The 23,432-nt window shown below is 60.3% G+C and overlaps 3 protein-coding genes across 6 annotated transcripts in view; 2 read left to right on the top strand and 1 right to left on the bottom strand.

The window, feature by feature from the left end:
• MPZ (myelin protein zero) overlaps positions 1-23,432 on the top strand; it is a 25,989-nt gene extending 2,557 nt beyond the window's left edge. The window contains 6 exon segments of the mRNA XM_055696506.1: positions 20,738-20,856; positions 21,414-21,580; positions 21,674-21,887; positions 21,969-22,104; positions 22,217-22,277; positions 22,428-23,432. Coding sequence (XP_055552481.1) covers positions 20,790-20,856; positions 21,414-21,580; positions 21,674-21,887; positions 21,969-22,104; positions 22,217-22,277; positions 22,428-22,730 — 948 coding nt within the window. The 5' untranslated portion in view covers positions 20,738-20,789 and the 3' untranslated portion in view covers positions 22,731-23,432.
• Positions 725-4,161, top strand: VSIG8 (V-set and immunoglobulin domain containing 8). Of its 4 annotated transcripts, none has more exons than XM_055696505.1 (7): positions 725-830; positions 1,272-1,447; positions 1,866-2,067; positions 2,177-2,341; positions 2,526-2,648; positions 2,811-2,946; positions 3,409-4,161. In XM_055696505.1, the coding sequence occupies exons 1-7, from the start codon at positions 782-784 to the stop codon at positions 3,578-3,580; spliced, it is 1,023 nt and encodes a 340-aa protein (XP_055552480.1). In that variant the 5' UTR covers positions 725-781; the 3' UTR covers positions 3,581-4,161. The 4 variants fall into 4 exon arrangements, with proteins under 4 accessions (XP_055552480.1, XP_055552479.1, XP_055552476.1 ...); XM_055696504.1 differs by having other exon boundaries at positions 2,793-2,946; XM_055696501.1 differs by lacking the exon at positions 725-830 and having other exon boundaries at positions 1,106-1,447; positions 2,793-2,946.
• On the bottom strand, positions 8,596-19,680 carry SDHC (succinate dehydrogenase complex subunit C). Its single transcript, XM_055696509.1, has 6 exons — positions 19,548-19,680; positions 15,616-15,672; positions 14,700-14,801; positions 13,843-13,904; positions 11,502-11,665; positions 8,596-9,569 (listed from the first exon to the last, which is right to left on the bottom strand). Exons 1-6 carry the CDS (start codon positions 19,565-19,567, stop codon positions 9,465-9,467), a joined length of 510 nt encoding a protein of 169 aa, XP_055552484.1. The 5' UTR covers positions 19,568-19,680; the 3' UTR covers positions 8,596-9,464.

Raw genomic sequence — 23,432 nt, 5'->3', positions numbered from 1 at the left:
CTGCTTGTCCCCTGCGCTGTGCTGAGCGTGGTCCAGGATGTGCTGCCCCTCTTGTTGCCATGCCACAGTGTCCCTGTGCAGTGTGCCATGGCCTGGAGCACCAGCCAGGTCTCTGCACTGCATTTCAGCAGTGCCACCGGCACAGGCTTGGTGGGTGCTGCAGTTCCCACATGCTCGTTTGCTGAGGGGGCAGGACCAGAGGAGGGATCTGCAAGAGCTTAAGCTCATGGTCAAACCACACCTTTAAGCTCTTCCAAATGCCCCAAGTCCTGCTCCAAGACCAAAATCTTTTTGGGACCTGCATGGGGCGAAGCTGGCACTTCCATGTAGCTGTGGTGCTCAGCCATGCTTGGGCTGCTCCCGCAGAGTCCCAGGCACCCAGGACTGCAGAGTCCCACCAGGCACACTCATCCCATCAGTACCCACACTAGCGTACCAGCCACTGGGTGCTGTGGTGTCCACGGCCCCCTGGATCGCTGCTCCAGATGCCCCTGGGTGTGCTGGTGCTCCCTGCCTGCACTGCCTGCAGTGGCCCCCAGCCTGGGTCTGGCTCGATGGTAGCCCATACCATGGCGATGCTTAATTACCGGGTAGGGAGTGGAGCAGGGCGGCATCACTCACGCACAGCTTGGAGCCACTCAGTCATCCCAAAGGCATCCACCCCACAGGGAGGAGCGCCCCAGCCCAGCATGTAAAAGCAGCCCCGCACGGGCTGGCTGCCTTGTCGCCTCGGAGCCTCCGCTCCCGCTCCTCCTCACTGGCACGGCACGGCTGCAGCGTCATGGCAGGGCACGGCGCCAGCCTGCTCCTGCTCCTGGGTCTCATGCCAGGTAGGCGTTGATGGATCCCTGCACTTGGACCCACTCCTGCAGCAATGTCACCGAGGATGGAGGGAGTCCCTGCCCAGCCACGGGGCACCCCAGGGTGCTGGATGCACCCCATGGTCAGCAGAGCACCTGCAGCCAGGACTGCTCCTGCCCCAACACCCACCCCTGTTGGCCAGAGCCAGGCAGGTGGCATTGACCCTGCCATGTCCCTTTGTCCCCAACACAGCTTCACAGGACCCAGACGGTGCCAGCCCTGATGGGTGCTCAAGCCCACCAGGATGCCCAGCCCCTGTGGGTGCCTGATCCTGACAGACAGGTCCCTGCCCTATTCCTGCTCCCCACAGGCTGGGTGCTGTCAGGTGTGGGGTCAGGGTGCACTGGGGCACAGGTTTGGGGTGCCTGTGTGCTCCCTAGCTGGTGCAATGGGTGCTGTTCTCTCCCCAGCTCTGCTCCTGGCCGTCAGGATCAACAGCAAGGGCCGGGAGGTGCTGTACCTGGCCAAGGGCGACTCAGTGAAACTGGGCTGCCCCTATGTCCTCGAGCCTGAAGACAACGGTCCCCAGGGTGTGGGCATCGAGTGGATCCAGATCACACCCGAGCGGACTGGCCCCGAGAATGTGGTGAGTGTCACTTGCCCCAGCAACTGCTGTCCCACCATGCAGGCAGGGCAGGCATGGCTGGGATGGACCAGATGGAGCCCAGCTGAGCAGGCAGGACAGGCAAGGTCTGGCAGGGCAAGGAAGGAGCTGGCAGAGCAGCCAGGGTTTGGAAGGACCAAAGCCCAGCAGAGCAGGCAGGACAGGCAAAGTCTGGCAGGGGAGGGGAAGGTCTGGGCAGGGCAGGCAGAGCCAGCAGGGTCTGGGCGTGCTGGGCTGGGAAGGACCAGGCGGGTCAGGGAAGGACTAAGCAGGGTCTGGTAGGGCAGGGAAGGAACAGGCAGAGGCGGGTGCCGGGCGGTGCATTTCCCTCCCAAGCTGACAGCCCCGGGTCCCCCCGCCCGGACCAGCCCTGCCCAGTCTCTCTGCTTGCCCCCCCCAGTTCCTGTCCTACCAGGACCACCACGTCAACTACGGCAGTGGCTCGGGGCTCCAGGACCGGGTGGCTTTTGTGCAAAATGACCCCAGCCAGTACGACGCCTCCATCCGCCTGGCTGACCTGCAGGTCTCCGACACTGGCACCTACCAGTGCCGGGTGAAGAAAAACACCGTGGCTGTGCACGAGGTCATCGTCACTGTGCAAGGTGAGTCCCCCCCCGCCACCCACCCACCCTGCTCCCATGTGCCCCCTTCTGGGCACCCCAGGTGACCCCCCCAGTGGCCCTAGCAGTGAAGATGTCCCTCTCCCTGCAGAGAAGCCAGTCACCCCACAGTGCTGGACCGAGGGGGAGCTGATAGAAGGGAGCAGCATCCTGCTGCGGTGCTACAGCCGGGGGGGCACCTCCCCGCTTGCCTACCAGTGGGCCAAGCTGGCTGATGGCTACGGCGGGGGACGCCTGCCCTCAGGCACCATCCAAGGTGGGTGCTGGTGCTTACCTGGGGGGGGGGGCTCTGCTGGGTGTGGGGGATGCTCCTGGGTGAGGTGTGAGTGCATGTGTTGGTGGGTGTCCATGTCTGTACGCACCCATGTCGCTGTGCACCCGTGTCCAGAGTGCGGGTGCCGATAGGGTTGGGCTGACCGGGCTGTCTCTCCATGCTGCAGGACGAGCTCCTGGCGACCTGTTAATCCGCAGCCTGTCGGAGGTGCATGCCGGCATCTACCAGTGCCGCGTCACCAACCGTGTGGGCTACTCTGTGTGCCAGCTCAACCTCAGCCCTTCACCAAGTAAGTGCCACAGCTGAGGGGGTCTGCACAGGCAGGGGCTGGCTCTGCGTGCCAGGGTGCCACTGGGGACTGGCTTTGCATGCCAGGGTGCCACCAGGGGCATGGTGACCAGTGGGCAGCCGGCAGGGAAGCCGGCAGTGACAGGCTGTGCTCCCGCGGCAGGAGGAAGGCAGGCAGGCATCATCGTGGGCTCCATCCTGGGTTCCCTCCTGCTCCTCAGCCTGCTTGGGCTCCTCATCTGGGCGCTGATCTGCCGCTACCGTCGGAAGGAGTGCCAGCGGACCTGCAGTGACTGCAGGTGAGGGGCACAGGATGGACACAGGGCCAGTGGGCACTGGTGGGTGCCATGGGCCACTGATGGGCATCACTGGGCATTACTGGGGACCTATGGGCACCTGTGGGCACTGCTGGCGCTAATGGCCACTGCGGGTCACCTATGGGTACCACCAGAAAATGCTGGGAACTAACAGGCACGGATGGGCACCAATGGGCGGCACTGGGTGCTGATAGGTACCACTAGGAACTGCAAGGTACTCATGGACCCAGTGAGCACTGGTAGGTGCCATCAGGTACTGATGGGTGCCATAGGGAGCTGATGGGCACCAACAGATGCTGGTGAGTGCCACCAGGCACTGGATGGCAGTGATAGAAACCAGCAGGGTGACAATGGGGCACTGCTGAGCATCCATGAGCACCGAGGGGTGCCACCAGGCACTGCTGAGCACTGATGGGAGCTGCTGGGGTTCCCCTCTGCCTGCAGGAGCAGCACAGGTGGCACCATGACCCGCGCCTGCAACGTCTGCACTCACCACAGCTACTCGCCCCATGGCATCAGCTACATGCAGTGCCAGCACAGCGACGGTGATGAGCGGGCGGCCGCTCTCATGTGCAATGAAGGCATGCGGCACCAAGTCACCTGCCCAGCATTGTAACCCCCACACCGGCCCCGTGTCCACCCCCGATTCGGCTCCACTGGGGGAGCGACCACCAGCCCAGAGCCAGCAGCACCGCCGGGGTCCGGCACCAAGCGGCGCAGGGCTGTGCCGCCAGGGCTCGCCGTGCAAATTGAAGTCAGGAATCCAGCTCTCTCCTCCCCCCTGAAACAGCCCCGGCTTCAAGCAAACTTCGTTTGGGTTCATCAGTCTTGTTGGTTTTCTTTTTTTTTTTTGGCCCCTTTTTTTGTATGTGTCCCCCACCCCCACCAGCCACAGCCCGGCTTTCAGGGCAGCTCCCAGCCCTGCTCCCGGAGGCATCCCTTGCTAGCGCAGCAATATTTATTTCTCTCCAGCCCGTCCCCTCGGTGTCAAGCAGGGACGCGGCAGCCCCGAATCGCCCAAACTGGCTGCCCAGCAGCCTCCTGCCTCTGGCCCGGCGCTGCCAGCGCCCCCACATTGGCTTCAGCAATTGGGTGTTATTCGAGATGAGATGCCATTGGCACCAGGATTTGCAGTTTGGAACAAGAAAAAACGAAAAGAAATAAATTAAAGTGAATACAGTGCTGTCCTGTCATGTCTCACCCATCCCCAGCTGGGCAGCCCGGGGAGGAGGCAGCTGCTGGCACCAGCATCGTGTTTGGGAAGGTCCGAGGGAATCGTCAGCACCGATTCACCGGCGTGACGGAGGGAAGCTCATCCCGGGATGGGTCCTGTAACGCCACAGTGGTGGCACCTGGCACGTTCCCAGCAGTACCTATCCTGGTGTCCCTGTGCGGATGCTGCTGACACAACCCCGCAGCACCCATGGGTGCTTTCTGGGGCTGCTGCCAGGGCACGCTGCCACGTGGCCACGAGTGCCCCATGCCGGACAAGCTGGTACATGCTGGGGAGCCATGGCTGCTGGCAGGTCTGGCAGGAGCCAGGATGCAGCTGCCGCAGCCCCCGGCCCCCCCCAGCAGGTGGGGGTCAGAGCTTCGAGCAGGGGGCGAGGGTGGTCCCAAACAGCACAGGTGCCCATACCAGGGTGCCTGCACCCCAGCCTTAACCCTGACCCTGTGCCAGTGCAGCCCATAAGCCTGAACCTGACCCCAGCCTGACTCACCCAGAGGCTGCCGCGACCTCCACAGTGACCCCGACACCCCACACTAACCCTCACCTTACCTAGCGATGACCCCAAGCCTCGCGTCAGTTCTGACCCCCATGGTAACCCTCCCGCGGGTGCTCGCCCCCATCGCTACCGCTGACTCGAGCCCCACACCTGCCCCAGAGCTGCTAGTGGGGGAGGGCCCGTGGGCGGGGGGCTGCCCTGGCCGAGCCTGGTCCTCTGCCCCGCCGGCAGTCCTGGCCCGCCACAGCTCCAACCCCCGTCTCTGACCTTGACCCCTAAGCCCGACCCCAGCCCCACCTCGGCCAGAGCCGGCGCGGCCTGAGCCCCCTGACCGGCCCCTGCCCTGGCCCCGCCGCCCCTCCGGCCCCAGCCCGGGCCCCTCCCGCCCGCCGTGCACCGGCACCGGCACCGGCACCGGCACCCGCCGCAGGGCAGGTGCCGTGACGTCACGGGTCCCGCCCCCGGGCCCGGGCCCCGGCAGCGCCCGTCGCGGCCGCCAGGGGGCGCGCGCGGCCCCAGGTCACGAGTTGGGGTTGCCATGAGACGGCGCGCGCGGCCCGCGGCGGCCCCTCCCCCTGCGGAAGCGTGGCGGGCCCGGCCCAGCCCAGCCGGCGGAGACCCCCGGGCTGCCCGCCCCGGGCCCGGCCCCTGGGACCCCTCCAACCCCAGCCTGCACCTCCGGGACCCCCTGGGACCCCGCTCAGCCCCAGCCCCGACCACCAGGGACCCCCCTCAGCCCTGGCTTGGGCCACCGGGACCCCCCCCCAACTCCAGCCTGCACGCCTGAGACCCCCTGCGACCACCCCTCAGCCCTGGCCCCAACCACCCGGGACCCCTGGGACCCCCCCAACCCCAGCCTGCACCTCCGTCACCCCCTGGGACCCCCCTCAGCTGTGGCCTAGACCCCTCCCCAGGACACCCGGCCATACACCCACCCCACCCTCCCCAGCCGCCCTTGCTGTGGGAGGGCTCCGCGCTGTCACCGATGACCAGGGGCACCTGCTCCCCCCCGTGCCCCGCTCTCAGGTGGAGAGGTGCTACGGGGGTAGCAGTGGGGGCTCCCTGGAGGCCCCAACACCCTCACCAGGGCCCACTCTGCCCCTCCTCTTCCTCCCAGGCCTCCCCGTGGGGCACATCGTGGGCACCTGGGACGTGCCACCGAGGCCTCCCCGGCCAGGCTGACCTGACCTCCCACTCGGCTACAGCAGCTCCAGGACCCACGGCCCTGACTGCGCCGCAGCAGCATCGGGACGGAGATCACGGGAGCAGGTAGGTGCCCCTTCCCGGGGGACTGGCATGGTGCCCACTGGGGCTCCCATGCCCACCCCCAGTGGGGTCTGTCACAAGCAAGTCACGGTGGTCCCTGCGCTGCAGGAAGCAAACGCTGGGAGAGGGTTTCCAGGGCTGGGGACCGGCCATGTGCAGATTTCGGGGGTGTTTTGTACAAAGAGGCAGCGTCCAGTGCTTGGGCCGCCGTTTGCCCTTGTTCTCGGGACGGGACCCCCCCGCTTCCCCCCATACCCGGGCTCGTCCCCCTGCTGCGGGAAGGTGCCGGGGCCACCGCCGCTGTGCCGGCAGGAGGAGCTCACAAGCCGCCACTCCCAGAGAAAAGCATCCCAGAACAGGGGCCGTCCTGATGCAGAGGGATTCCCGGACGCCCCAACACCCCTTTTCCACTCCCTGCTTTTCCCTAGGGTCTGCAGCAACGGTGCCTCGTCCCCAGGGTGACCAGCCCCAAGTGCCGCGGTGAGCCCAGCACAAAGCCCAGCCCTGCAGCAAACCCCTCCACAGCAGAGGGGGCTGCTCCAGACACACCACCCCCCCCCGCCCTGATCCAGCATTTCTGCCCGGTCCGTTCGCCCCCCTTCCCCCACTGCCCCCCGTCCCCTTCTTTGCACCACGAGCACAGCACACTTCTGCCTTGCGCAGCCCTAAGAGCCTCGGTCAGGCAAGCGAACCGCCAAGGAGCACTCCCAAGGGAGGCTGGGCGTCCAGCCTGCTGGGCCTCTTTGGACACCGCAGGAGCTGTCTGGCCCTGGAGCAGGAGCCACGGCACCGCTCTCCCGGCTGCACAGAGGTCTGGCTGAAGACGGACATGTCCCTGGAGCCCCAAGCTGTGCGGTAGCCTTGCTGCCAGCAGGCCAAGCCTGAGGGACAAACCCCGTGTTCCCACCAGCTTGCTGTGACAGACCTCTGATGCAGGGATGCCAGCTCGCCCAAAATCCCAGCCTTGATCCACCCTGCTCCAAGGGAGGCTAGTCCTCGGCAAGCCACCCCACCGCAGGGCTCCGCTGCCGACAGGGGGGCTCTGCTGAGCCCGGGGGGGAGCGGGGCAGATCCCCCAGGCTCAGGGCATCACCTCCTGCAGGATGGGGAGAAGCTGGTCCCAGAGGAAGCACTGCAGGTTTTCACCCCTAAGGGTCAGGAAGGGGAACACGTGAAAGACCCCAGAGTGAGGCCAAGAGTGGGACAGCACCCTGTGGCCCATGCTTGTGTTTTCATGGCAACTGGAAAAATACAGGCTTAAAAATAAAAAATAATAAACAAAAATCAATCCCGGTGTTTGGTTTCAGGAGATCAGGGCAGAGCCCCAGGTAGGTCCGGGCGGGGCGGTGCTTCAGTGTCAGGCACGGTGCCCTCCCTGGCTTGTATCTCAGCCCACCCTGTTTAGCAGAGTCTCGTGCTGGAAATGTGGGACCAGCCACAGGCCTGGAGCTGCTCACAGCTCAGCGGGCCTCCCCCCGCGCTGAGCAGCAGAAAGCCCACCGCTACGGGCTGGTCTCATCCATTCCTTAACCGCTGTCATCAGGGGAAGAGCAGCAGTCCTGGCTTCGCGCCCCATCTGCCCCAGCCACAGGGCCATGCTGCTGGCTCACAGAAGGTGAGCCACGTAGAGATAAGCAGTAAAGTCTGCAAAGCGCAGCCAAGAGACGCAGTGAAGTCTAACTTCGTTAGCAGCTGGCACACACAACAGAATAGCTCATTAGCAAGCAGAAGTGGGTTCTAAATAAAAGCCATTTTAGCAACTGTAGGAAGTAATTGGTTTAAAGCTAAAACGTATTTTTTTTCGCCCAGGAGCAGCTCAATCCTGCTGGGGCATGCGGCTGCACCGAACAGGATTCAGCAGTAAGTTGTCTCCCTCTGCCACGCTGACAGCAGACAGTTTTTCCTCCTTCATGATTTCTCATCTCTGAGGTTGCATGTCCCCTCAGGGTTGTGATGCCTTCTGCTAATTAAAGGAGTGGCAGATTTGCTAGGTACAGCAGGCAGGGAGAGGAGCTGAGCGAGCAGGAGGGATGGGGCTCAGATTGGTGGTGGAAGTAAAAGCAGTCGCATGGAAACAAGCCTGGCCTGTGCAAGGGAGCTTGGAGCATGTAATTGGACTGGCTCCCCTCCTGTCACTTCGGGTCTCCATCAAAGCCTGATGAGGAGAGCAGACGTTCCCCATAAAGCCGACATTTTGCTGGTTGGTGATATGAATGGGAAGGAGGATCTTTCCTGAAACAGAGCCAAGACCTTTGCTGGGACAGAAATGCAGGACAAAGCTCCTGACGGGGAGCATCCTCTTGCAAAGCTTTGCTCCCAGTGGCAAATGCAAAAAATTGGCCAATTGGAGCAAAAAACTCCTGGACCTCGCTCAGGTGTTTGTACCAGCACAACCAATCACACTCCAGGTAGGAAATGCCTTTCTGCCAGGCTGGCAGCATTTCAGAGAAGTCAACCCCATACCTGCTAGCTCCAAAGGTCAGGCACTACACCTGCCTCTAAAGGCTGGAAACAGTTTGTTTTTCCATTGCTGGGATACTCTGGGAAGTGGCAGCTCCCTGGATCTCAGAGCAAAACACCCCTTCCTGGCCGACCTCGCCTCGGTGATGCATTGAGCACAGACGCCAAACTCAGTGGCTCAGTGTGAAGGATGAAGGCTGCTTTATTGCAAAGGTGGACAAGTGGCAAGTGCTGCAATGAGCTGGTGGCAACATGCGACTAGAAAACCACGTCCCTCCCATTGCCCCAGGGACAGAGCAACTGCCTAACGGGAAAATCGGATGTTTTTCACTGGCAGGGGCTCCAGGGCCCCAAAGCTGACTGTCATCATCTTCAAGGATAACGAGTAGAGATTGAACCTCTGCAGGTCTGAGCACCCCACCCCAGCTGGTTGCTTACTGCTGGGCTCAGAAAGTGCAGAGTCCTGCGGCCAGTGTGGCACTTGGAGGGCACCAATCACCCATTCCCCTCATGGGTGCCAGCGTTGGCAGCACCGCCTGCTCTCCCTGCCCTGGCACAGGCTGCCTCAATGGAGATGCTTGTCCTGCGCTGGGCCTACACATACACAACCAGCCATCCCCAAGCCCACTCGGACCTGCAGGGACACAGATTCAGCATTGTCTCAAGCCTGGGGACAGAGCAGAGAAAAGAAATGCCCTGGAGTTTGCCTGGAAGAAGCCAGGCAGCTCTCTGCGAGCAACTGAACATGCCAGGATCGGCTGTTAATTTGTGCCTGGCTTTCTGTGGCTGCTGGGGCATGTTGGCATGGCAGGAGACAGCCCAGCCTGTCCCCCCCACCACTCAGAGGTTAGCACATCACCCGGGCTAATGTAAAGCAGCTCTTGATCATCCATGAGATTTGTGAGGAGGGGAAGCACCACCTTCCCCAAAGATTTGTAGTTACTAGAGAACCTGTCCTCCCGCCTCCCTCTCCACACACATCTTGAGGTGGGCCAGGATGGAGCAAATCTTCCAAAAAACAGGGAGGCCATCAGTGGGGAGGTACCTTCACATCGCCGCGAGGCCCGCAGAGGAGAGCAGGGTCAAGATCAGGACCAGCACCCCAGACTGGTTGACCTGGGGGATCTTGAACCCCTTCCCCATGTCCCATGCCTGCAGGAGAGAAGAGACACAGCAGGGTTAATTTCAAGAGGGCTGGGACGGTCCCTGATGGGGATGTGTCAGACGCATGCGAGACTACCCTAAAACCAGCCATTAGATCACCAGGTACAGACTGAAGGGAACTACAAGCATCCATTGCTGCGGGTCAACAGGCGGGCATGGGTCTCCCTGGGTGCAGGCATGTGTGCACTGTGCCAGATGAAGCTTTCTCGCTACCAAACCCCAGCATCTATCAGGAAAGCCACCCATGAGCTCTCCTTAATCCCCAGCAGCCACAGCACACCATGTTCACTTCAAAAGTGGCAGCTGCTCTCCTCTTGCTTCTCTCCTGCTGACAGAAATAGGTTATAAAGCACGGCGCGAGCTGCAGATCTAAGGCAGTGCTAACATCCGAGCGGGTGGGGATGAGCCTCAGCCCCCCACACCTCTGCATATGGGCCTGGGTACACTGTGAGCCGTGGAGCCCAGACTGAGCCCGGATGGCAGGGAGGGATGCTGGAACAGCACTCTGGAGCTGGGTGTCCTTGGTTCCCAGGTATCGTAGGCGGGTTTGGACCTCCCACCTGACTGGCCAAGTGAAAGTGGGGTGGCTGAGGGCAGCCTGGGGGATGCACACCTCCTCCCAGCCTGCCAACAAGCCCCCAGGGCTCTAAGCATGAAGCACCTGGGGCAGAGGCACTAAAACAAACTTGCTCCCTGCTGACTGCCCTTCTGTCATCAACAGGTTGTGCTGCCGCGTGCAGCTGAGGGCCAACGCCGCAGGTTTCCTGCTCAGACAGTTTAATTGGCATCCTGTTATATACGTGCAGTCAGAGACTTCAGCACGCATTCAACTCACGACGCTCTGAACCAGCAGCCGCTTATGGCTGCTCCCTTCGCCCAACAGCATCTCCGTGAGCGAGCAGGGCTCAGCCAGCTACAAGCCCCATGCTCCAAGATCTCATCTGAGGGCAGGTGCTTAACAAGCAGATAACGAGCACTGGCAGCACTGCTGGCTGGCCACCATCTGCCCCGAGGACCCACAGAGGGGGCTCCTCTCGCAGCACATGGCTGTTGTTCACCCCAACGGCTCAGCCTCCTGGCACTCGGACACAGGCACCTCAGAATGGCTGCTCTCGGGTATGAGATAAAACATCCAACAGTGCTCAAGCCCCGTGTTTCCACACTGGAAACACTGGGAGCCATCACTGCCTGCAGCGTGAGCTCACATCTGCAGCATGGCTCCGCATGTGATGCTCCCCCCGCCCAGAGCAGAAGGATCATGTCATGCTCTGGGCCAGCTGCCTTTGCAATTTGCTCCCGTAGAACCTAACCTATCTGGAGCTACAGAAACCACAATCAACTACAAAAAGCAGCACGTTTTGTCCTGTTCCCAGCAAGAAACTCTCAGCATTCCGGCTCCCCCTCCATCAAACACAGGAAGCTCAGCTGAATGGAGCTGCTTGTTCCTCACTTCAGCCCAGGGCAAATGTCACAGGTTAGTTTCTGCGCAGGCAACACTGTCTCCAATCCTCTGCCACACATCTTCTGTGATCATTAAAGCTCTTGGAAGATCACAGCACAATGGCTGTGTGACAAGGGTGAGATAATGAGCAATGGATGGCACCTCTGCAAGGCTTGAGCCCGCAGCTCCGTGGACGTGTCCCCTGGCTGTAACACTGCTCTTGCTGCTTCTCGTCCATCTCCCACAGCCAAGGAGACATGGGGGGATGCTTCACCCAGCTGTGCCAGCCTGTGAAGTACCAGCATAGCAATGCTCTTTGCAATTTAAATGTACCCAAAAATAGCGCCGAGGTTCTGAAGCACTTGAGGTGAGTAATTCCCATTTCCAAGGACACCTTCCTGGACACTGCAGCCAGCGCTCCCGCAGCCAGCAGATGCTTCCCTTCCCTTACACCCCTGGCCCCCGTGGAAGCTACTCACAAGGTGTCGGATTCCATTCCAGGTGTGGTAGGAGAAGGGAAAAGTCAGAGCGAACTTAGCAGAGTAGATCAGAGCAGGCCCCAGGCTGAGCGACTTCACCATGGCCAGGTAGTGGGGAAATTGTTCTGGGAGCAGGAGGGCAGCCAGACCAAAGAGGGAGACTCCTGAGAAAGACAAAGCCTGCACGTCAAGCCAGCATAAGCGTTTCCAACCCCTCACTGCCTGCAGAGCCCCAGGCCACCTTTGTGTCTCTGGTTTGGTGACATGGCCTGAATCACCATCAGCTCACTGAAGGCCTGTAGAGGAAGGAGGAGGGAGAAGGGTTTGCCCATCTGGCAGCACTGTGAAAACATACCCTGCGGGGGGTGCTGAGGACTCAAACTGGGGCAACAACGCCTTGAACCTGGGTCCTGCATTACTCATACAACACCCAAACTGGTGTGAGCTCATGCAATTACAGCCAAACCAGCCCAAATCTGAGGTTAAAGGACAATTAAGTTTGGAAAACATAAGGTGGCAGCTCTTCAGCAAAAATCCCATCTCGGGACAGAAAGCCTTCTGCTGCCAGCCACCAACATGGGCAGCAATCTAGCCAGGCTGCTTCAGTGGGGACCAGCGAGGGAACCAGCAAAGAGGCAGTCTGACATGTGTGGCTGTGCTAACTGCAGGAGCTGTAGCAGCTTCTCCTCCCCATTTCTACGCCAAGAGGGTATATCCAGATGGTGCCAAAAGAATGGGAACGATTGCAGCCAGCAGTCAGCCAAGTCGCGATTCACCCTCCGCTCAATAGCGCCTGATTACACTGCAGCACGCTAGCTTGAGCGCCTTGGCTGGGGCCAGTGCTGGCAGCACAAGTCAACCAGCTGCTTCCTCACTCAGCCACTTATCTCCTCAATGGCCTTTGTGTTCGCCTTGCAAGAAGCACAGGAAGTCAGAGGCTCCTGTAAATTAAGGCCTTGACAGAGAGGAGTTGAACACTTCTCCCTCCTTCTGGCTGCTGAGCTGTGGATGACAAAGTGATGTTCCTTCCTGCTCGATCAGCCTAAGAAGGGGACGATTCCCCCGCCGGCAGGTGGTACATCAGAGCGGAAAGGCAACAGTGAACCTGCCAGTTTGGCCCACCTGAGAGCAAGCTGGATGGGGACTGCAGCCCATGGGCCAGGCACGTCCCAAGCTCCTGGTGATAAGATCCCAAAGTGGGGTGATGCCAGCACAGCTGCCACGCAATGCTCTGGATTTGGGCACGGAGCAAGCACACAGCCACCCCAGGAGCCAGCTGGGCTCACAGTGTGCATGCAGGCAAAGTCACCTTGCTGCGCTCAGAGTGGGCAGCTGTCAGCTGCTCTCCTGCAGAGGATTCATGCCACTCTTCATGAGGCAGAGCTGGGCGTAAGGTGGCTGGCCTGGGAGCAGCAAAGCCAAGCTCTCACCAGGGCTGCACTGTATAGGAGCAGGAGGGAACGTGGGTGCCCTTCTCTTGAAGCCCAACTCCCAGGCCCTCACGGGAGGCCTGGCTGAGGGCAGGCTGCAGCCCTCGCTGCTCCCTCTCACTCTGTCGAGTGAGCATAAGTCCTCAGTTCTGCACATCTTTTCTGAGTCCCTTCACACTCTGATCTTCTGCAAACACCAACCCGCCTCCCCCCATGCAACAGGGAGCTACCAGAGAAGCACCTTCCTGCTGCCATGAGAGGGCATTAATGGAAATAAAACGGCCTCTCACAGTTAGATGTGCTATCACTTAGTCAAACCATGCAAACATAACTGGAGGGTCAAAACAGCTGGGGGGAGTTTTGCTGCTGGTGCTGCCTTCTCCCCCACTGGCATCTCAGGGAACACAGCAGCCACTCCCAGGAAGCTGAAAAACCCCACCTGTGCTAACAAAATTCTCCCAGCTCTGCCTGCCCATCTGCCTTTCCCTCACACAGTGTCTCCTGTAAGGATAAACCAGCAAAAAACCGCCACGGAAGAGAAGGGCTGAGAACTAGAGCAGCTGGTCAGCCTTTTTCCAGACTGGGGGAGGCCCAGAAGAAAGCAGCCAGGCCAAGCTAAGTGCTGCAAAGGCTTCAAAGGCTTTTACATACAGGGGAGCATCGCTGCCTCTGCAGGACTGGAGCCACTCGCACCCCAAGAGGACTCAGGGACAGAGAAATGGGGACAGGGAGATATTTAGGGGATGGAGAAAGGCAGAGAACAAAGCGCAGGTTTCCCAGAAGAAAACCTGTTGCTGAAGCTGGGGACAGAGGGGAGAAAACCATCTGGAGTCACATCTCTGAATCAGAGGGGTGTTCCCTTCTGCAGCCCTCGCCCTCCGTCGCCACGAGCGGGTGGGAGATGCACGCACCTAAGCTCAGCGCAACGCCAGTGCCCCGGTGCGTGATGGACATCGCCATGGGCAGGGACCACCTGCAAAACAACCAACCTTGTCAGCAAAACAGGGCACAGCACCAGGAAGACCTCTGAGGCTGCAGGACAAAGCACAGTCCGTCTATTCCTAGACAGCTCTGTGCTGCTGGGCGGGTATTTCTGCACTCAGAGTTATTCAAGGAATCCAGCCAGAGCAAAAGGGGAGAGATGGGGGAATTTGCAGAGGCAGCTTGGGAATGGCAAATGCCACTGGCACGGGTTTGAGAAGGAGAAGGGCGTCTGCTGAGAAAGCTTAAAGGGAGATGAAGCAGGAGAAGACTGTAAGGCTCCTGCAGTTTAGGAATAACAGCAGGGTTTGGGCATAAATGAGAGAACCTGGAAAAGTGACAGAGGTGGCCCCAAAGAAGCAGTCAGCTCTCTGAGGAGGGAACCAGAGCCCAGAGTTGGCCTCCTGTGTCTGCCCTTGGCGACCGCCAGCTCCACAGTGGGACACGCCATTCTACGCAACTGCTCTCTGCGGAGGCAGCTGCCTTTCAACAAAATGCTGCCCTGCCCAAGCACCCCGAGGCATGGCTCTGAGGGACACTGTACCCCTCTGCAACACCCCGTCCGAAAACAGCGAGTGTCACCAGCTCTGTGGGGGAGACTGTGATTCCCCACGCACAGCTCAGACAGATCACAGCACAATGCAGAGGGTCTTCCCGTCCTCTGTCTGAAGTGACAGTGGAGACGTCCACAGCCCTCCCACCTAAGGGTGCCTCCAGCTATGGAGCTGCTGCATGCCAGAGCCTAGAGTGTGCCAGTGAGAAGCTGAGGAGGCCAAGAGGCTCTTACTTGTAAATGGTGATGTGAGGGGACAAGGGACGATTGGACTTGGTGTTCTTTTCCCAGAAGCGGGCCATCTCCTCCTTGGCTGTTGTTCCCATCGGGACTACACTGCAAAAGAAGAGGATACAGGAGGTGCAGGGAGATGGACAGTGGTTTACCACTGCCTGCTCCACCGGGCAGCAGCTTTCCATCCTGCAGGACATGAGCTCCTGGCTGACCTTGACTACAGCAGCACAAAGAAGGCCCCAGCTGTGCGTGGAGCCAGGTGAGGAGAGGATTGCTGCCAGCTCTCCCGAGTGAATAACAACAACATGCAGGATGGGAAGCTGCTGCACTGGAATCCACCCAGCCAGCAGAGCTGAGCCACCCCCCATCCCCCACCCCCAGCACCACCCAAATCAGGATATCAGATAACACGTTATATAATACTGATAACATGCAACCTGCTCTTTACTGCCACAGTAATTGCACACTGTACCAAATAAAGAGCTTGTAATTTAACAATCCCAAGATTACACAGCAATTACACTTACAGCCCAATTTAGCAGAAAATAACTATTTCTCCTTAAGCCCAGCAGCAGGAGGCACAGGAACAAGAGAGTTTCTGTGGCTCCCAGCTCTCCTCAGGTGCAACGCTGTCATGCAGAGCAGCACAGAGGGGTGACAGGGGTACTGCTGCCCCCGTGAGAGACCCAGGCCCCCCTCAGCAGCCAGCCAGGCTCTCCATTCATCCTCATCCACAAGCCCCAGCCCCCTCATAAATAGGCTGTGCTTTCACGGTGGCGTGAGGTGGTAGATGCCCAGCCAACACATGGCACTGATTGACTAGAATTACTAAGCCGATGGAGCACACCAAAGCCTCAGATGGGATCCCTTGGGGAAGAACTTAATCCTGTTACTCTCAATAAAATCCTGGACTCACTGTCTCACAGAAAGGCTGGGACCAAGCCGAGCCAGCAGGCACCGCTGACCAACACATCTGCAAGAGAAGACAGAAAGGCTTTGTGAGTGCCAAATAAACACCTGCAAATGCCAGCAAGATGCAGCTGGGCAGGGGATCCGCCACTTCGTATCTTAAAATCAATCTTTATATGAGAGAATCTGGGCTGTTCCTCAACAAATCTTCTCTCACCTACACTGAGATCTACTATACTAGAGTCTGTAGATTCTGCCCAGGGGTTCGTTCTTTATGACACCCTGTAATTAGTCTGCTCAGCTATAACACTTTGTAAGTCAGACATAAACAGCACTCTAAGCTCACAGCTACACGGAGGCAGTTCATTTTTCACTCTCACTACAGCAATTATCAGGGCGGGTGGCACCAGGCACATCTGCCGAGCTACAAGGGAAGAGCTAGTCCAGGCCACTGCTCTCCGTGCATTCGAGATGAAGACATCGCCTCCCCTTCCTCCAAACACTCAGCCTCATCACAGCATTTCACCACTGCCATTCGTTAAGCTCCAAGCACCGGCAAGATGGGAGGTCTCTGTCACAGTCCAGCGCAGGCAGCATTTCAGCTGCACCGAGGCTTGGGGCAGGAGGTGAAAAGGGATTTTGTGGTGCCCAAAGGAGTGGGAGCCGCTCTCTGCAGAGCAATTGTAGCAACTGCAACTCTGACATTCAATGGCATCTCTCCAGGATGGGAAGGAACAGGCCCCCAGCCCAGGGCAGCTCGAGTGTCTGCAGATGCGGGCTGGAATCTGCAGTGCCTGCTGCTCTCCAGGACAAAGCATAACAGGCACCGCTGCCTTTCCTTCGTCAGGAGGACGACGAGAACAAGGTGTGCAATAACGTCTGACATGCTCATCTGCAGCACAGCGACAAACACTAATTAATCTTCTCAAATGCACAAGCATCTGTACCAGCATCTCCTGCTGTTTCATTAACAGCAGTAGATAAACGAAGCTCTGCTGCTCTTCAGTTGTCTTGCAGCCAGTCTCAAGGACGTGGAAGGAAAAACATCTGGAGGTCAGCTCTTCGCCAGGTGTAAATGCAAAACAAAAGTCATTATTATTAACCACTCCAAGTTCCTGTGTAAATGATCATTAGGACGTTTCCTTTCAAATTCCTCCCTTGTGTTCAAAGGCTAGACTTGAAACACAGCAGGTTTTTAGGAAGGCATCCCGGCTGGGTGCATGAATTTTTGGCAATGCAGAATCCACTCCATGCTGCAGTGCAACATTTCCACTAGAAAACCCTCTTTGAACTGTCTTGAGTCTATCAGCACCCTCTCTGAAGCACAGCCTGACAGCTGGTCGAGAGCTTCATGAGGACACAGCAGGGGCTGAGCCCAGCCAAACCTCCACCAAGCCCACCATCACAACCAAAAGCATCTGACAATGGATCCCCAAAGAAAAGTCTCAGGAAACTGCGCAGGGGGAGCACCCTGCACAGCTCATGCACTTCCCAAGCCAGAGGGTTTCGGTCCATAACAAGTGGCCTTTTCCACCATGAAATCACATTGCCACCTCCAGACCCCCGCCAGCTTTCCACACAAATTCTCACAGCTTAGTCAGACACAGAGAACCTGCTCCCTGCTTGTCCCAAGCCCCCCAGACCAGATGGGCCAGCCACCATCTCCCAGTTCCTGGGCAGGGGAAAGGAGGTGAACAATAAATCTCTACCCACAGACCATTAATGATTTATACACCTCACTCACGCCCCCCTTCAGTCCTCTTTTCCAGGTTAAAAGGCCCGATCTGTTTAATCTCTCTCTGCACAGAAGCCACTCCATACCTCTCCTCAGGACTGAGGCAATGGAAGAGGGAAGGCTGGCTTTGAATCTCACACAATTCAAAACAAGAATAAAATCCACAACGTGTTTGCATTTTTTCAAAGCTAAACTCCCCAGCAAGAACTCCCCATCTTCTTGGCTCAATTTTAATATTTTTTGTAAGATGCAAAGCATTACATCTTGCTTCAGTGGAACGCCTACTGCTTACAAAACACAGCCCTCCAGCTAAGCAATCAAGGTCACTCTGTACCAAGAACCTGTCCTCTTAATTATTTATCATTCCCTAAGTTATTGCATCTTTCCCAGCTCTTCCTCCATTAACTTGCATTTTCTTCCAGATCACTGATAAACATGTTTTTTTAAAAAGAATTAGCCCTAAAAGAGGATCCTCTGGACCCCAGCCGAGAGCTTCCCACAGCATCCCAGCCAGCTCCCACCCTGCCCCACGCCCAAAGAGGATGCAAAGACTAGGGGGGCCACCAGACAGTACTACTTTTTGGGGACTTCACAGAGCCCAGCTGCTCGCACAGGGCTGGAGAAGGACAAGTGTAAAGCAGCAACTCAAACGAGAGAGATTCATAAACACCCAGCTGCACACACCCAACCACACAGCTCCTTAGCTCAAGAGGAGAATTTTGGGAGTAGCGGGGGACAGCATCAGCTCAGTGTCACATCGATAGACATCATTAACATTTATCCTGCAAGACAGGTCTATAAAAATCACTCAGATTTTGCCATGGAGAAAGCAAATGAGAAGTGATTATATATGCTTTTTTATCTGACAAGCAGATGCAGACATGAGATGAAGTTATCAGGTGCAGGCTCCAAACCAGAACAAGTGCCTTCTCTCTTCTTTTTCAAGCAGCAGCTGCGGGGCGCCTGGTATGGGAGCCCCCCGCCTCTCCCGCTGCCGGCAGATCCTGCCTTTAAACAAACCCGCACACGCAACAAAGAGCTTTCCACAAAAGCGTGACAGCTCCAACTGCTGCTAGAAAGAGAATATTTTAAGAGAATGAAATCCCAAATGCCATCTCCAGGCTGATATCAAAGAGGAGAACGTCAGAAACAGTGGCTGGGAAGGGGGATGCTCACAGCCTCAAGAAAGCACAAAACTTTGCAGTGGGGGTGGTAGATGGGAAGAGGCACCTTCAGGCCAAGCAAACACAATACCCTTCCCCCCTGCTGCTCAGCACCACAGGCATAGCAGAGCACACTCCCGCAGGGGCCCACTGAGCTCCTACTCAGCTGGTGGGACTCCTGTGAGGCAGGGGAGCTGCTGTGAGGCAGCACTCCTAAAAGCTGGTGGGCTGCCCTGTGAGGCAGGGGACACCCCCCAGCCCTGGCTGGGTGCTAACATGGGCTTTGTCCACCCAGTCAAGGCCATCAAAGCCACAGGAGCGAGGGCTGGGCAGAGGCTGCACACAGGGTGCAGGAAGGCACAGGGCTGCCTTTCCCTGGCCCAGCAAACCGCCAGCCTGGCCCGCAGCCCACCGAGCGCTCAGGCCTCGGTACGGCCGCCGCAGCCCGGGGGCGTCCAGGCTCCTGCTCTGCCCCAGGCCCGCACCTCAGCACCCGCGCCCCGGGGGCTCGCTGCGGCCGAGGCAGAGGCCTCACCGGCTGCCAGCAGGGCGGGGGGCGGCAAGCGCGGGGTCGTGGGCCCCGTCCTCCGCCCCGAACACATCGAGGGACAAGCCACACTGCACCGGCGCTCCGGAGCCGCAGGGAAACGGCTGCGCCCGAGCGCAGGGACGGGACCGGGAGGGACCGGGCCCTGGGGCTGGCGTGGGTGGGGCGGCGCGGCCCGTTCCCGCACCGGGGGCCTTTCCCCACGGCCTGGCCGGGGGCAGGAGCCCGTGTCCCAGCCTGGGCCAACCGGGGCTCCGTGCGCGGCTCCGGGGCGCCCCCGGCCCCGTGACGCCCCCGGCCCCGTGACGCCCCCGGCCCCGTGACGCCCCTCCCTGCCGGGCTGTCCCCGCCAGCAGCACCGCGGCACGGCCGAGCGGCGCCACCCGGCCCCGCCGGGATGGGACAGCCGACCCGTCCACCTACGGCGCCGCGCAGCCGCTCCGGGGGCCACGAGTCCCACCACGGCGCCCGGCTCGGCCCCCCCCGGAAGTCACCTCAACGCCAGCGCCGCCATCTTGGAGCGCCCCGATCGCCGGAAGCGGCCGTGACGCACTTCCGGCGCTGTCGCCCGGGGGTGCCCGTTAGTCCCGGTTCCCCCCAGCGGCTGCCCGTTACCCCCCCGCTGCTCGTTCCACCCCGCCGGGGGTTCCCGTTGCCCTGCAGAGCTGTTACCCCCAGCTCCCCGTTATCCCCAGAGCTGCCGGTCCCCCCCTGCCCCCCCCCAGCGCTGCTAGGGCAAGGGCACGGGCACGGGCTTCCCAGCCCACCGGGACCTTTTGCCCGCAGCTGCACGACATCAAAGCAGGGAAATCTCGCAGCTCCTGGGCATGTCCTGGCCCCATCCCCATCCTCATCCACATCCACATCCACATCCCTGCCCCCAACCCAGTCCCCAACCCCGGCCCAGGCCCTGGTCCCAGCCCCATCCCTGTCCCCCCCTCCCCAGCGCAAGCTGTCTGCACCAAAAGCCGCCTGAGGAAAACCCCACTTCGGAGCTTTTCCCCAAAAAACACAACCTGCTCCTCAGCTGGTGGTAAAACAGCCAGGAGGCCACGGTGTGAAAAGTGGCACTTTGGTGGTCCCTGGCTCTTCGCCCCACAGGGAGGGGTAGGCCTTGGTCCATCACTGGCCCCTCAAAGCTGTGTTTTCACCCCAAAATGGAGCTGGAGCAGAGGCTGCTAGGAGCATGCTGGGCCGGAGCTGGCAGTGCTGGCTGGGGAGCCCCCCCCTGCAGCACTGGAGCCGGGGGCTGCGCCTGGGGGTGCAGGCAGCTGGCACCGGAGGGGACATGCTGGCAGCCTGCAGCTCTGGCACCGTGAGACCCCCAAGCCCTGCCGGGTGGGTCCATCCCTGGGACCAACTGTGCACCGCAGCCATGTGCCAGTGCCCTCTGGCTCCAGCCACATTCCTGCTGAGCCGCCTCCGCTTCGAGCGGGAATGTGGCTGGACAAAGGGCGCTGTGTGCCCAGCACCCCCACCACATGCTTCCCCCTCCTCGCCCATGGCCAAACTAAATGCCCCCTTTCAGCACAGGGCAGCCAGCACCCCCTGGCCCCCCACCGCCCCGGCTGCCCGGCGCCCATTGGCCCAAGGCCGGAGCACCGCCGGCATCGTTCGGGGCTGCCTGCTCTTAAACCTCAGCCCCCGTCCCACCGGCACCCTTCAGCACACCGCCGGGCCCCGTGCACCGCCAGCCCTCCATGAGGCTCGGAGCCGGCTGGTGACAGGCAGCCACCATGTCACAGGGTGCCAGGGGCAGCGGCAGCCTCCTCCTCCTCCTTGCTGGGCTCCTCTGGGCACTGGGTAAGCTGGGGACAGGGACAGGGGACCAGGACTGCTGGTCTGAAAGTCCTCATCCTGGATGCTGGGGGGGGGGGGGTACCAGGGGGCTCCAAACCCCTGGGAGGTGGCCATGGGACTGGTGGCCACCCACACATCTGCTTTTGGGACTGGCAGTGGCAATACTGTGGGACCGTATCTGCTGGCATGCCCTGGTCCCTGTCGCCAGGCTGCAAGGCAAGTCCCAGCAATAGCCACCTCCTTGGGGACAGGTGACAGGTGCTGGGTGCTGGACCCAGCCCTGCTGGTGTCCCCAGGCAGTGGGACACGGTCGCCTTTGAGCCAGCCATGGGGACACCAGGGTGTAGGCTCCCTGCAAAGGCATCCACGGGGGCACAAAAAGCCACTGTCCCCCACCAGCCCTTGTGCTTTCTTTGGGGCTACCAAAAGCCCTTTGGTGACAGCATGGGGCTGAGCATGGGGCCAGCATGGGGGCACAGACTGGCCGGTGGCCCCAGTGATGCGCACCGTCCCCATGCCAGGGTCCCCTGTGGGGCTGACGAGTTTGTGCCCCCTGGCAGGGCCATCCCCGACATCATCCATCCACGTGTACACGCAGCGGGAGGTGCACGGCACCGTTGGCTCCCACGTCACCCTCTCCTGCAGCTTCTGGTCCAGTGAGTGGATCTCCGAGGACATCTCCATCACATGGCACTTCCAAGCTGAGGGCTCCCGTGACAGCATCTCCGTAAGCACCCACTCCACTTTGGGGCTGGGGGCTGCCCTGCCGTGGCCAGAGCCACTGTGACCCTGATGTCCGTGTGTCTGTCCCCATCGCTAGATATTCCACTATGCCAAGGGCCAGCCCTACATCGATGACGTGGGCAGCTTCAAGGAGCGGATGGAGTGGGTGGGCAACCCCCACCGCAAGGACGGCTCCATCGTCATCCACAACCTGGACTACACCGACAATGGCACCTTCACCTGCGACGTCAAGAACCCCCCTGACATCGTGGGCAAGTCCTCCCAAGTCACACTCTACGTCTTTGAGAAAGGTATGGTGCTGGCAGTCCCCTCCTCACCTCCATTTCCCAGCTCTGGCCAGGGGGGCTGACAGGGCACTGGTGTCCCCGCAGTGCCCACCCGCTACGGTATCGTGCTGGGCTCCATCATTGGTGGGGCTCTGCTGCTGGTGGTCGTGGTGGTGGCCCTCGTCTATCTGATCCGCTACTGCTGGCTGCGGCGGCAGGCAGCCCTGCAGCGACGGCTGAGGTGAGCCCCACCGCCCAACTGGGACAAAACCACCCAAAAACGGGGCTGTCGGGTGGGGCTGGGGGGGTTGGCCTTTCTGAGCTGCCTGTTTGCCTTTCCATCCCAACTGCAGTGCCATGGAGAAGGGGAAGCTGCAGCGATCAGCTAAGGACGCATCCAAGCGCAGCCGGCAGGTGAGCACCAAGGGGTTAGGGGGGGCAAAACAGCCTGGCTGGGGTGGGGGCAATTCCCTCTCCCACCTTTTGGGGTGGGAGGAGAGGCTGTGGGGCAAAGCCCTCATAGTCAGGGGGTGCCGCAGCACTGACACTGCCCCCTCCCCACAGGCACCCGTGCTCTACGCCATGCTGGACCACAGCCGCAGCACCAAGGCAGTGAGCGAGAAGAAAGCCAAGGGAGCCCCAGGGGACTCCCGCAAGGATAAGAAATAGCGGTTAGCGGGCAGGGAAGGTACCGCGGGAGCGGACGCCGGGGCCACCCGGCCCCCCAAAGTCGTCATGACCATCGAGATGGAGCTGCGGGGGGAGGCCGCTGAGGCCACCCGCCCCTCACCTGCCGTCCGCTCCCCCAGCAAGGGCAGCCTCAAGAGCGCCCTGATGCACATCATCAAGCCAAACTCGGGGACCTGACACCCAGCCACCAGCGGAGCAGGGGGGCCAGGACATGGCCCCCCCAGCTCCGGGAAGCAGCCACCCCATGGCATGGGACCCAGCGAGGAGCAGGGTGTGGTCCTCGCCCTGGGTCCCCTGGCCTCGGGGATGCCCCGGCGTCCCCCAACCCTGTCCCAAAGCCCCTTGGTTGGTACCTTCCTCTGCGCAACCGCTGCCCTGCCCAGCCCTGGGCACTGATGTAATTTTTCTATTTGAAGATGCAACAACTGAACTCTGGCTCTGTCCCCCCTGGGCTGCCTCGGTCCCCCCTCCCCAGGGACCTGCAGGGTCCCTGCGGAACCGTGCTGCACCCATCTCTCCCCATCACACACCACCCCCCCAAAACCAGTCTCCAGGAGGGTTTCTCGGCCCCTGTTGTTGTTCCTTTTCTGGCCGTTTTCTCGTCTCTCCCTGCGACTGAGCCCAAATGATGTCGTGGGGTGGCTCCCGCCCTGTCCCCTCCATACTGCTCCCATCCCGCATTAACCCTCCCACCCTGTAACCCCCAGCCCCCTGCATCGGCCGGAGCCTCGTGGAGGAGGAGAGGCTTCGTCTGGGCTGAAGGACCTGCCGGTGCCCATCACCCTGGAGCCGGGCGCCGCTCCCCAATGTGTTTTTCTACGCCCTGTCCATGTCCCCGTCATCCCCATGGCGCCATTAATAAAACTCACATCTCCAGGA

The sequence above is a fragment of the Falco cherrug genome, chromosome 19 (assembly GCF_023634085.1).
Source record: "Falco cherrug isolate bFalChe1 chromosome 19, bFalChe1.pri, whole genome shotgun sequence".
NCBI classification, from domain to species: domain Eukaryota; kingdom Metazoa; phylum Chordata; class Aves; order Falconiformes; family Falconidae; genus Falco; species Falco cherrug.
This window is presented reverse-complemented; position numbering and strand designations above follow the sequence as displayed.

Excerpts from the sequence above, each read along its gene's own strand:
- VSIG8 (XM_055696501.1), top strand. The coding sequence starts at position 1,106 with ATGCCCAGCCCCTGTGGGTGCCTGATCCTGACAGACAGGTCCCTGCCC. Across the intron at positions 2,068-2,176 it reads GGTCATCGTCACTGTGCAAG|AGAAGCCAGTCACCCCACAG; the intron begins GTGAGTCCCCCC and ends CTCTCCCTGCAG. Across the intron at positions 2,947-3,408 it reads CGGACCTGCAGTGACTGCAG|GAGCAGCACAGGTGGCACCA; the intron begins GTGAGGGGCACA and ends CTCTGCCTGCAG.
- SDHC (XM_055696509.1), bottom strand. The coding sequence starts at position 19,567 with ATGGCGGCGCTGGCGTTGAG. Across the intron at positions 13,905-14,699 it reads CCTCACATCACCATTTACAA|GTGGTCCCTGCCCATGGCGA; the intron begins GTAAGAGCCTCT and ends GTTGTTTTGCAG. Across the intron at positions 11,666-13,842 it reads TGGCGTTGCGCTGAGCTTAG|GAGTCTCCCTCTTTGGTCTG; the intron begins GTGCGTGCATCT and ends TGTCTTTCTCAG.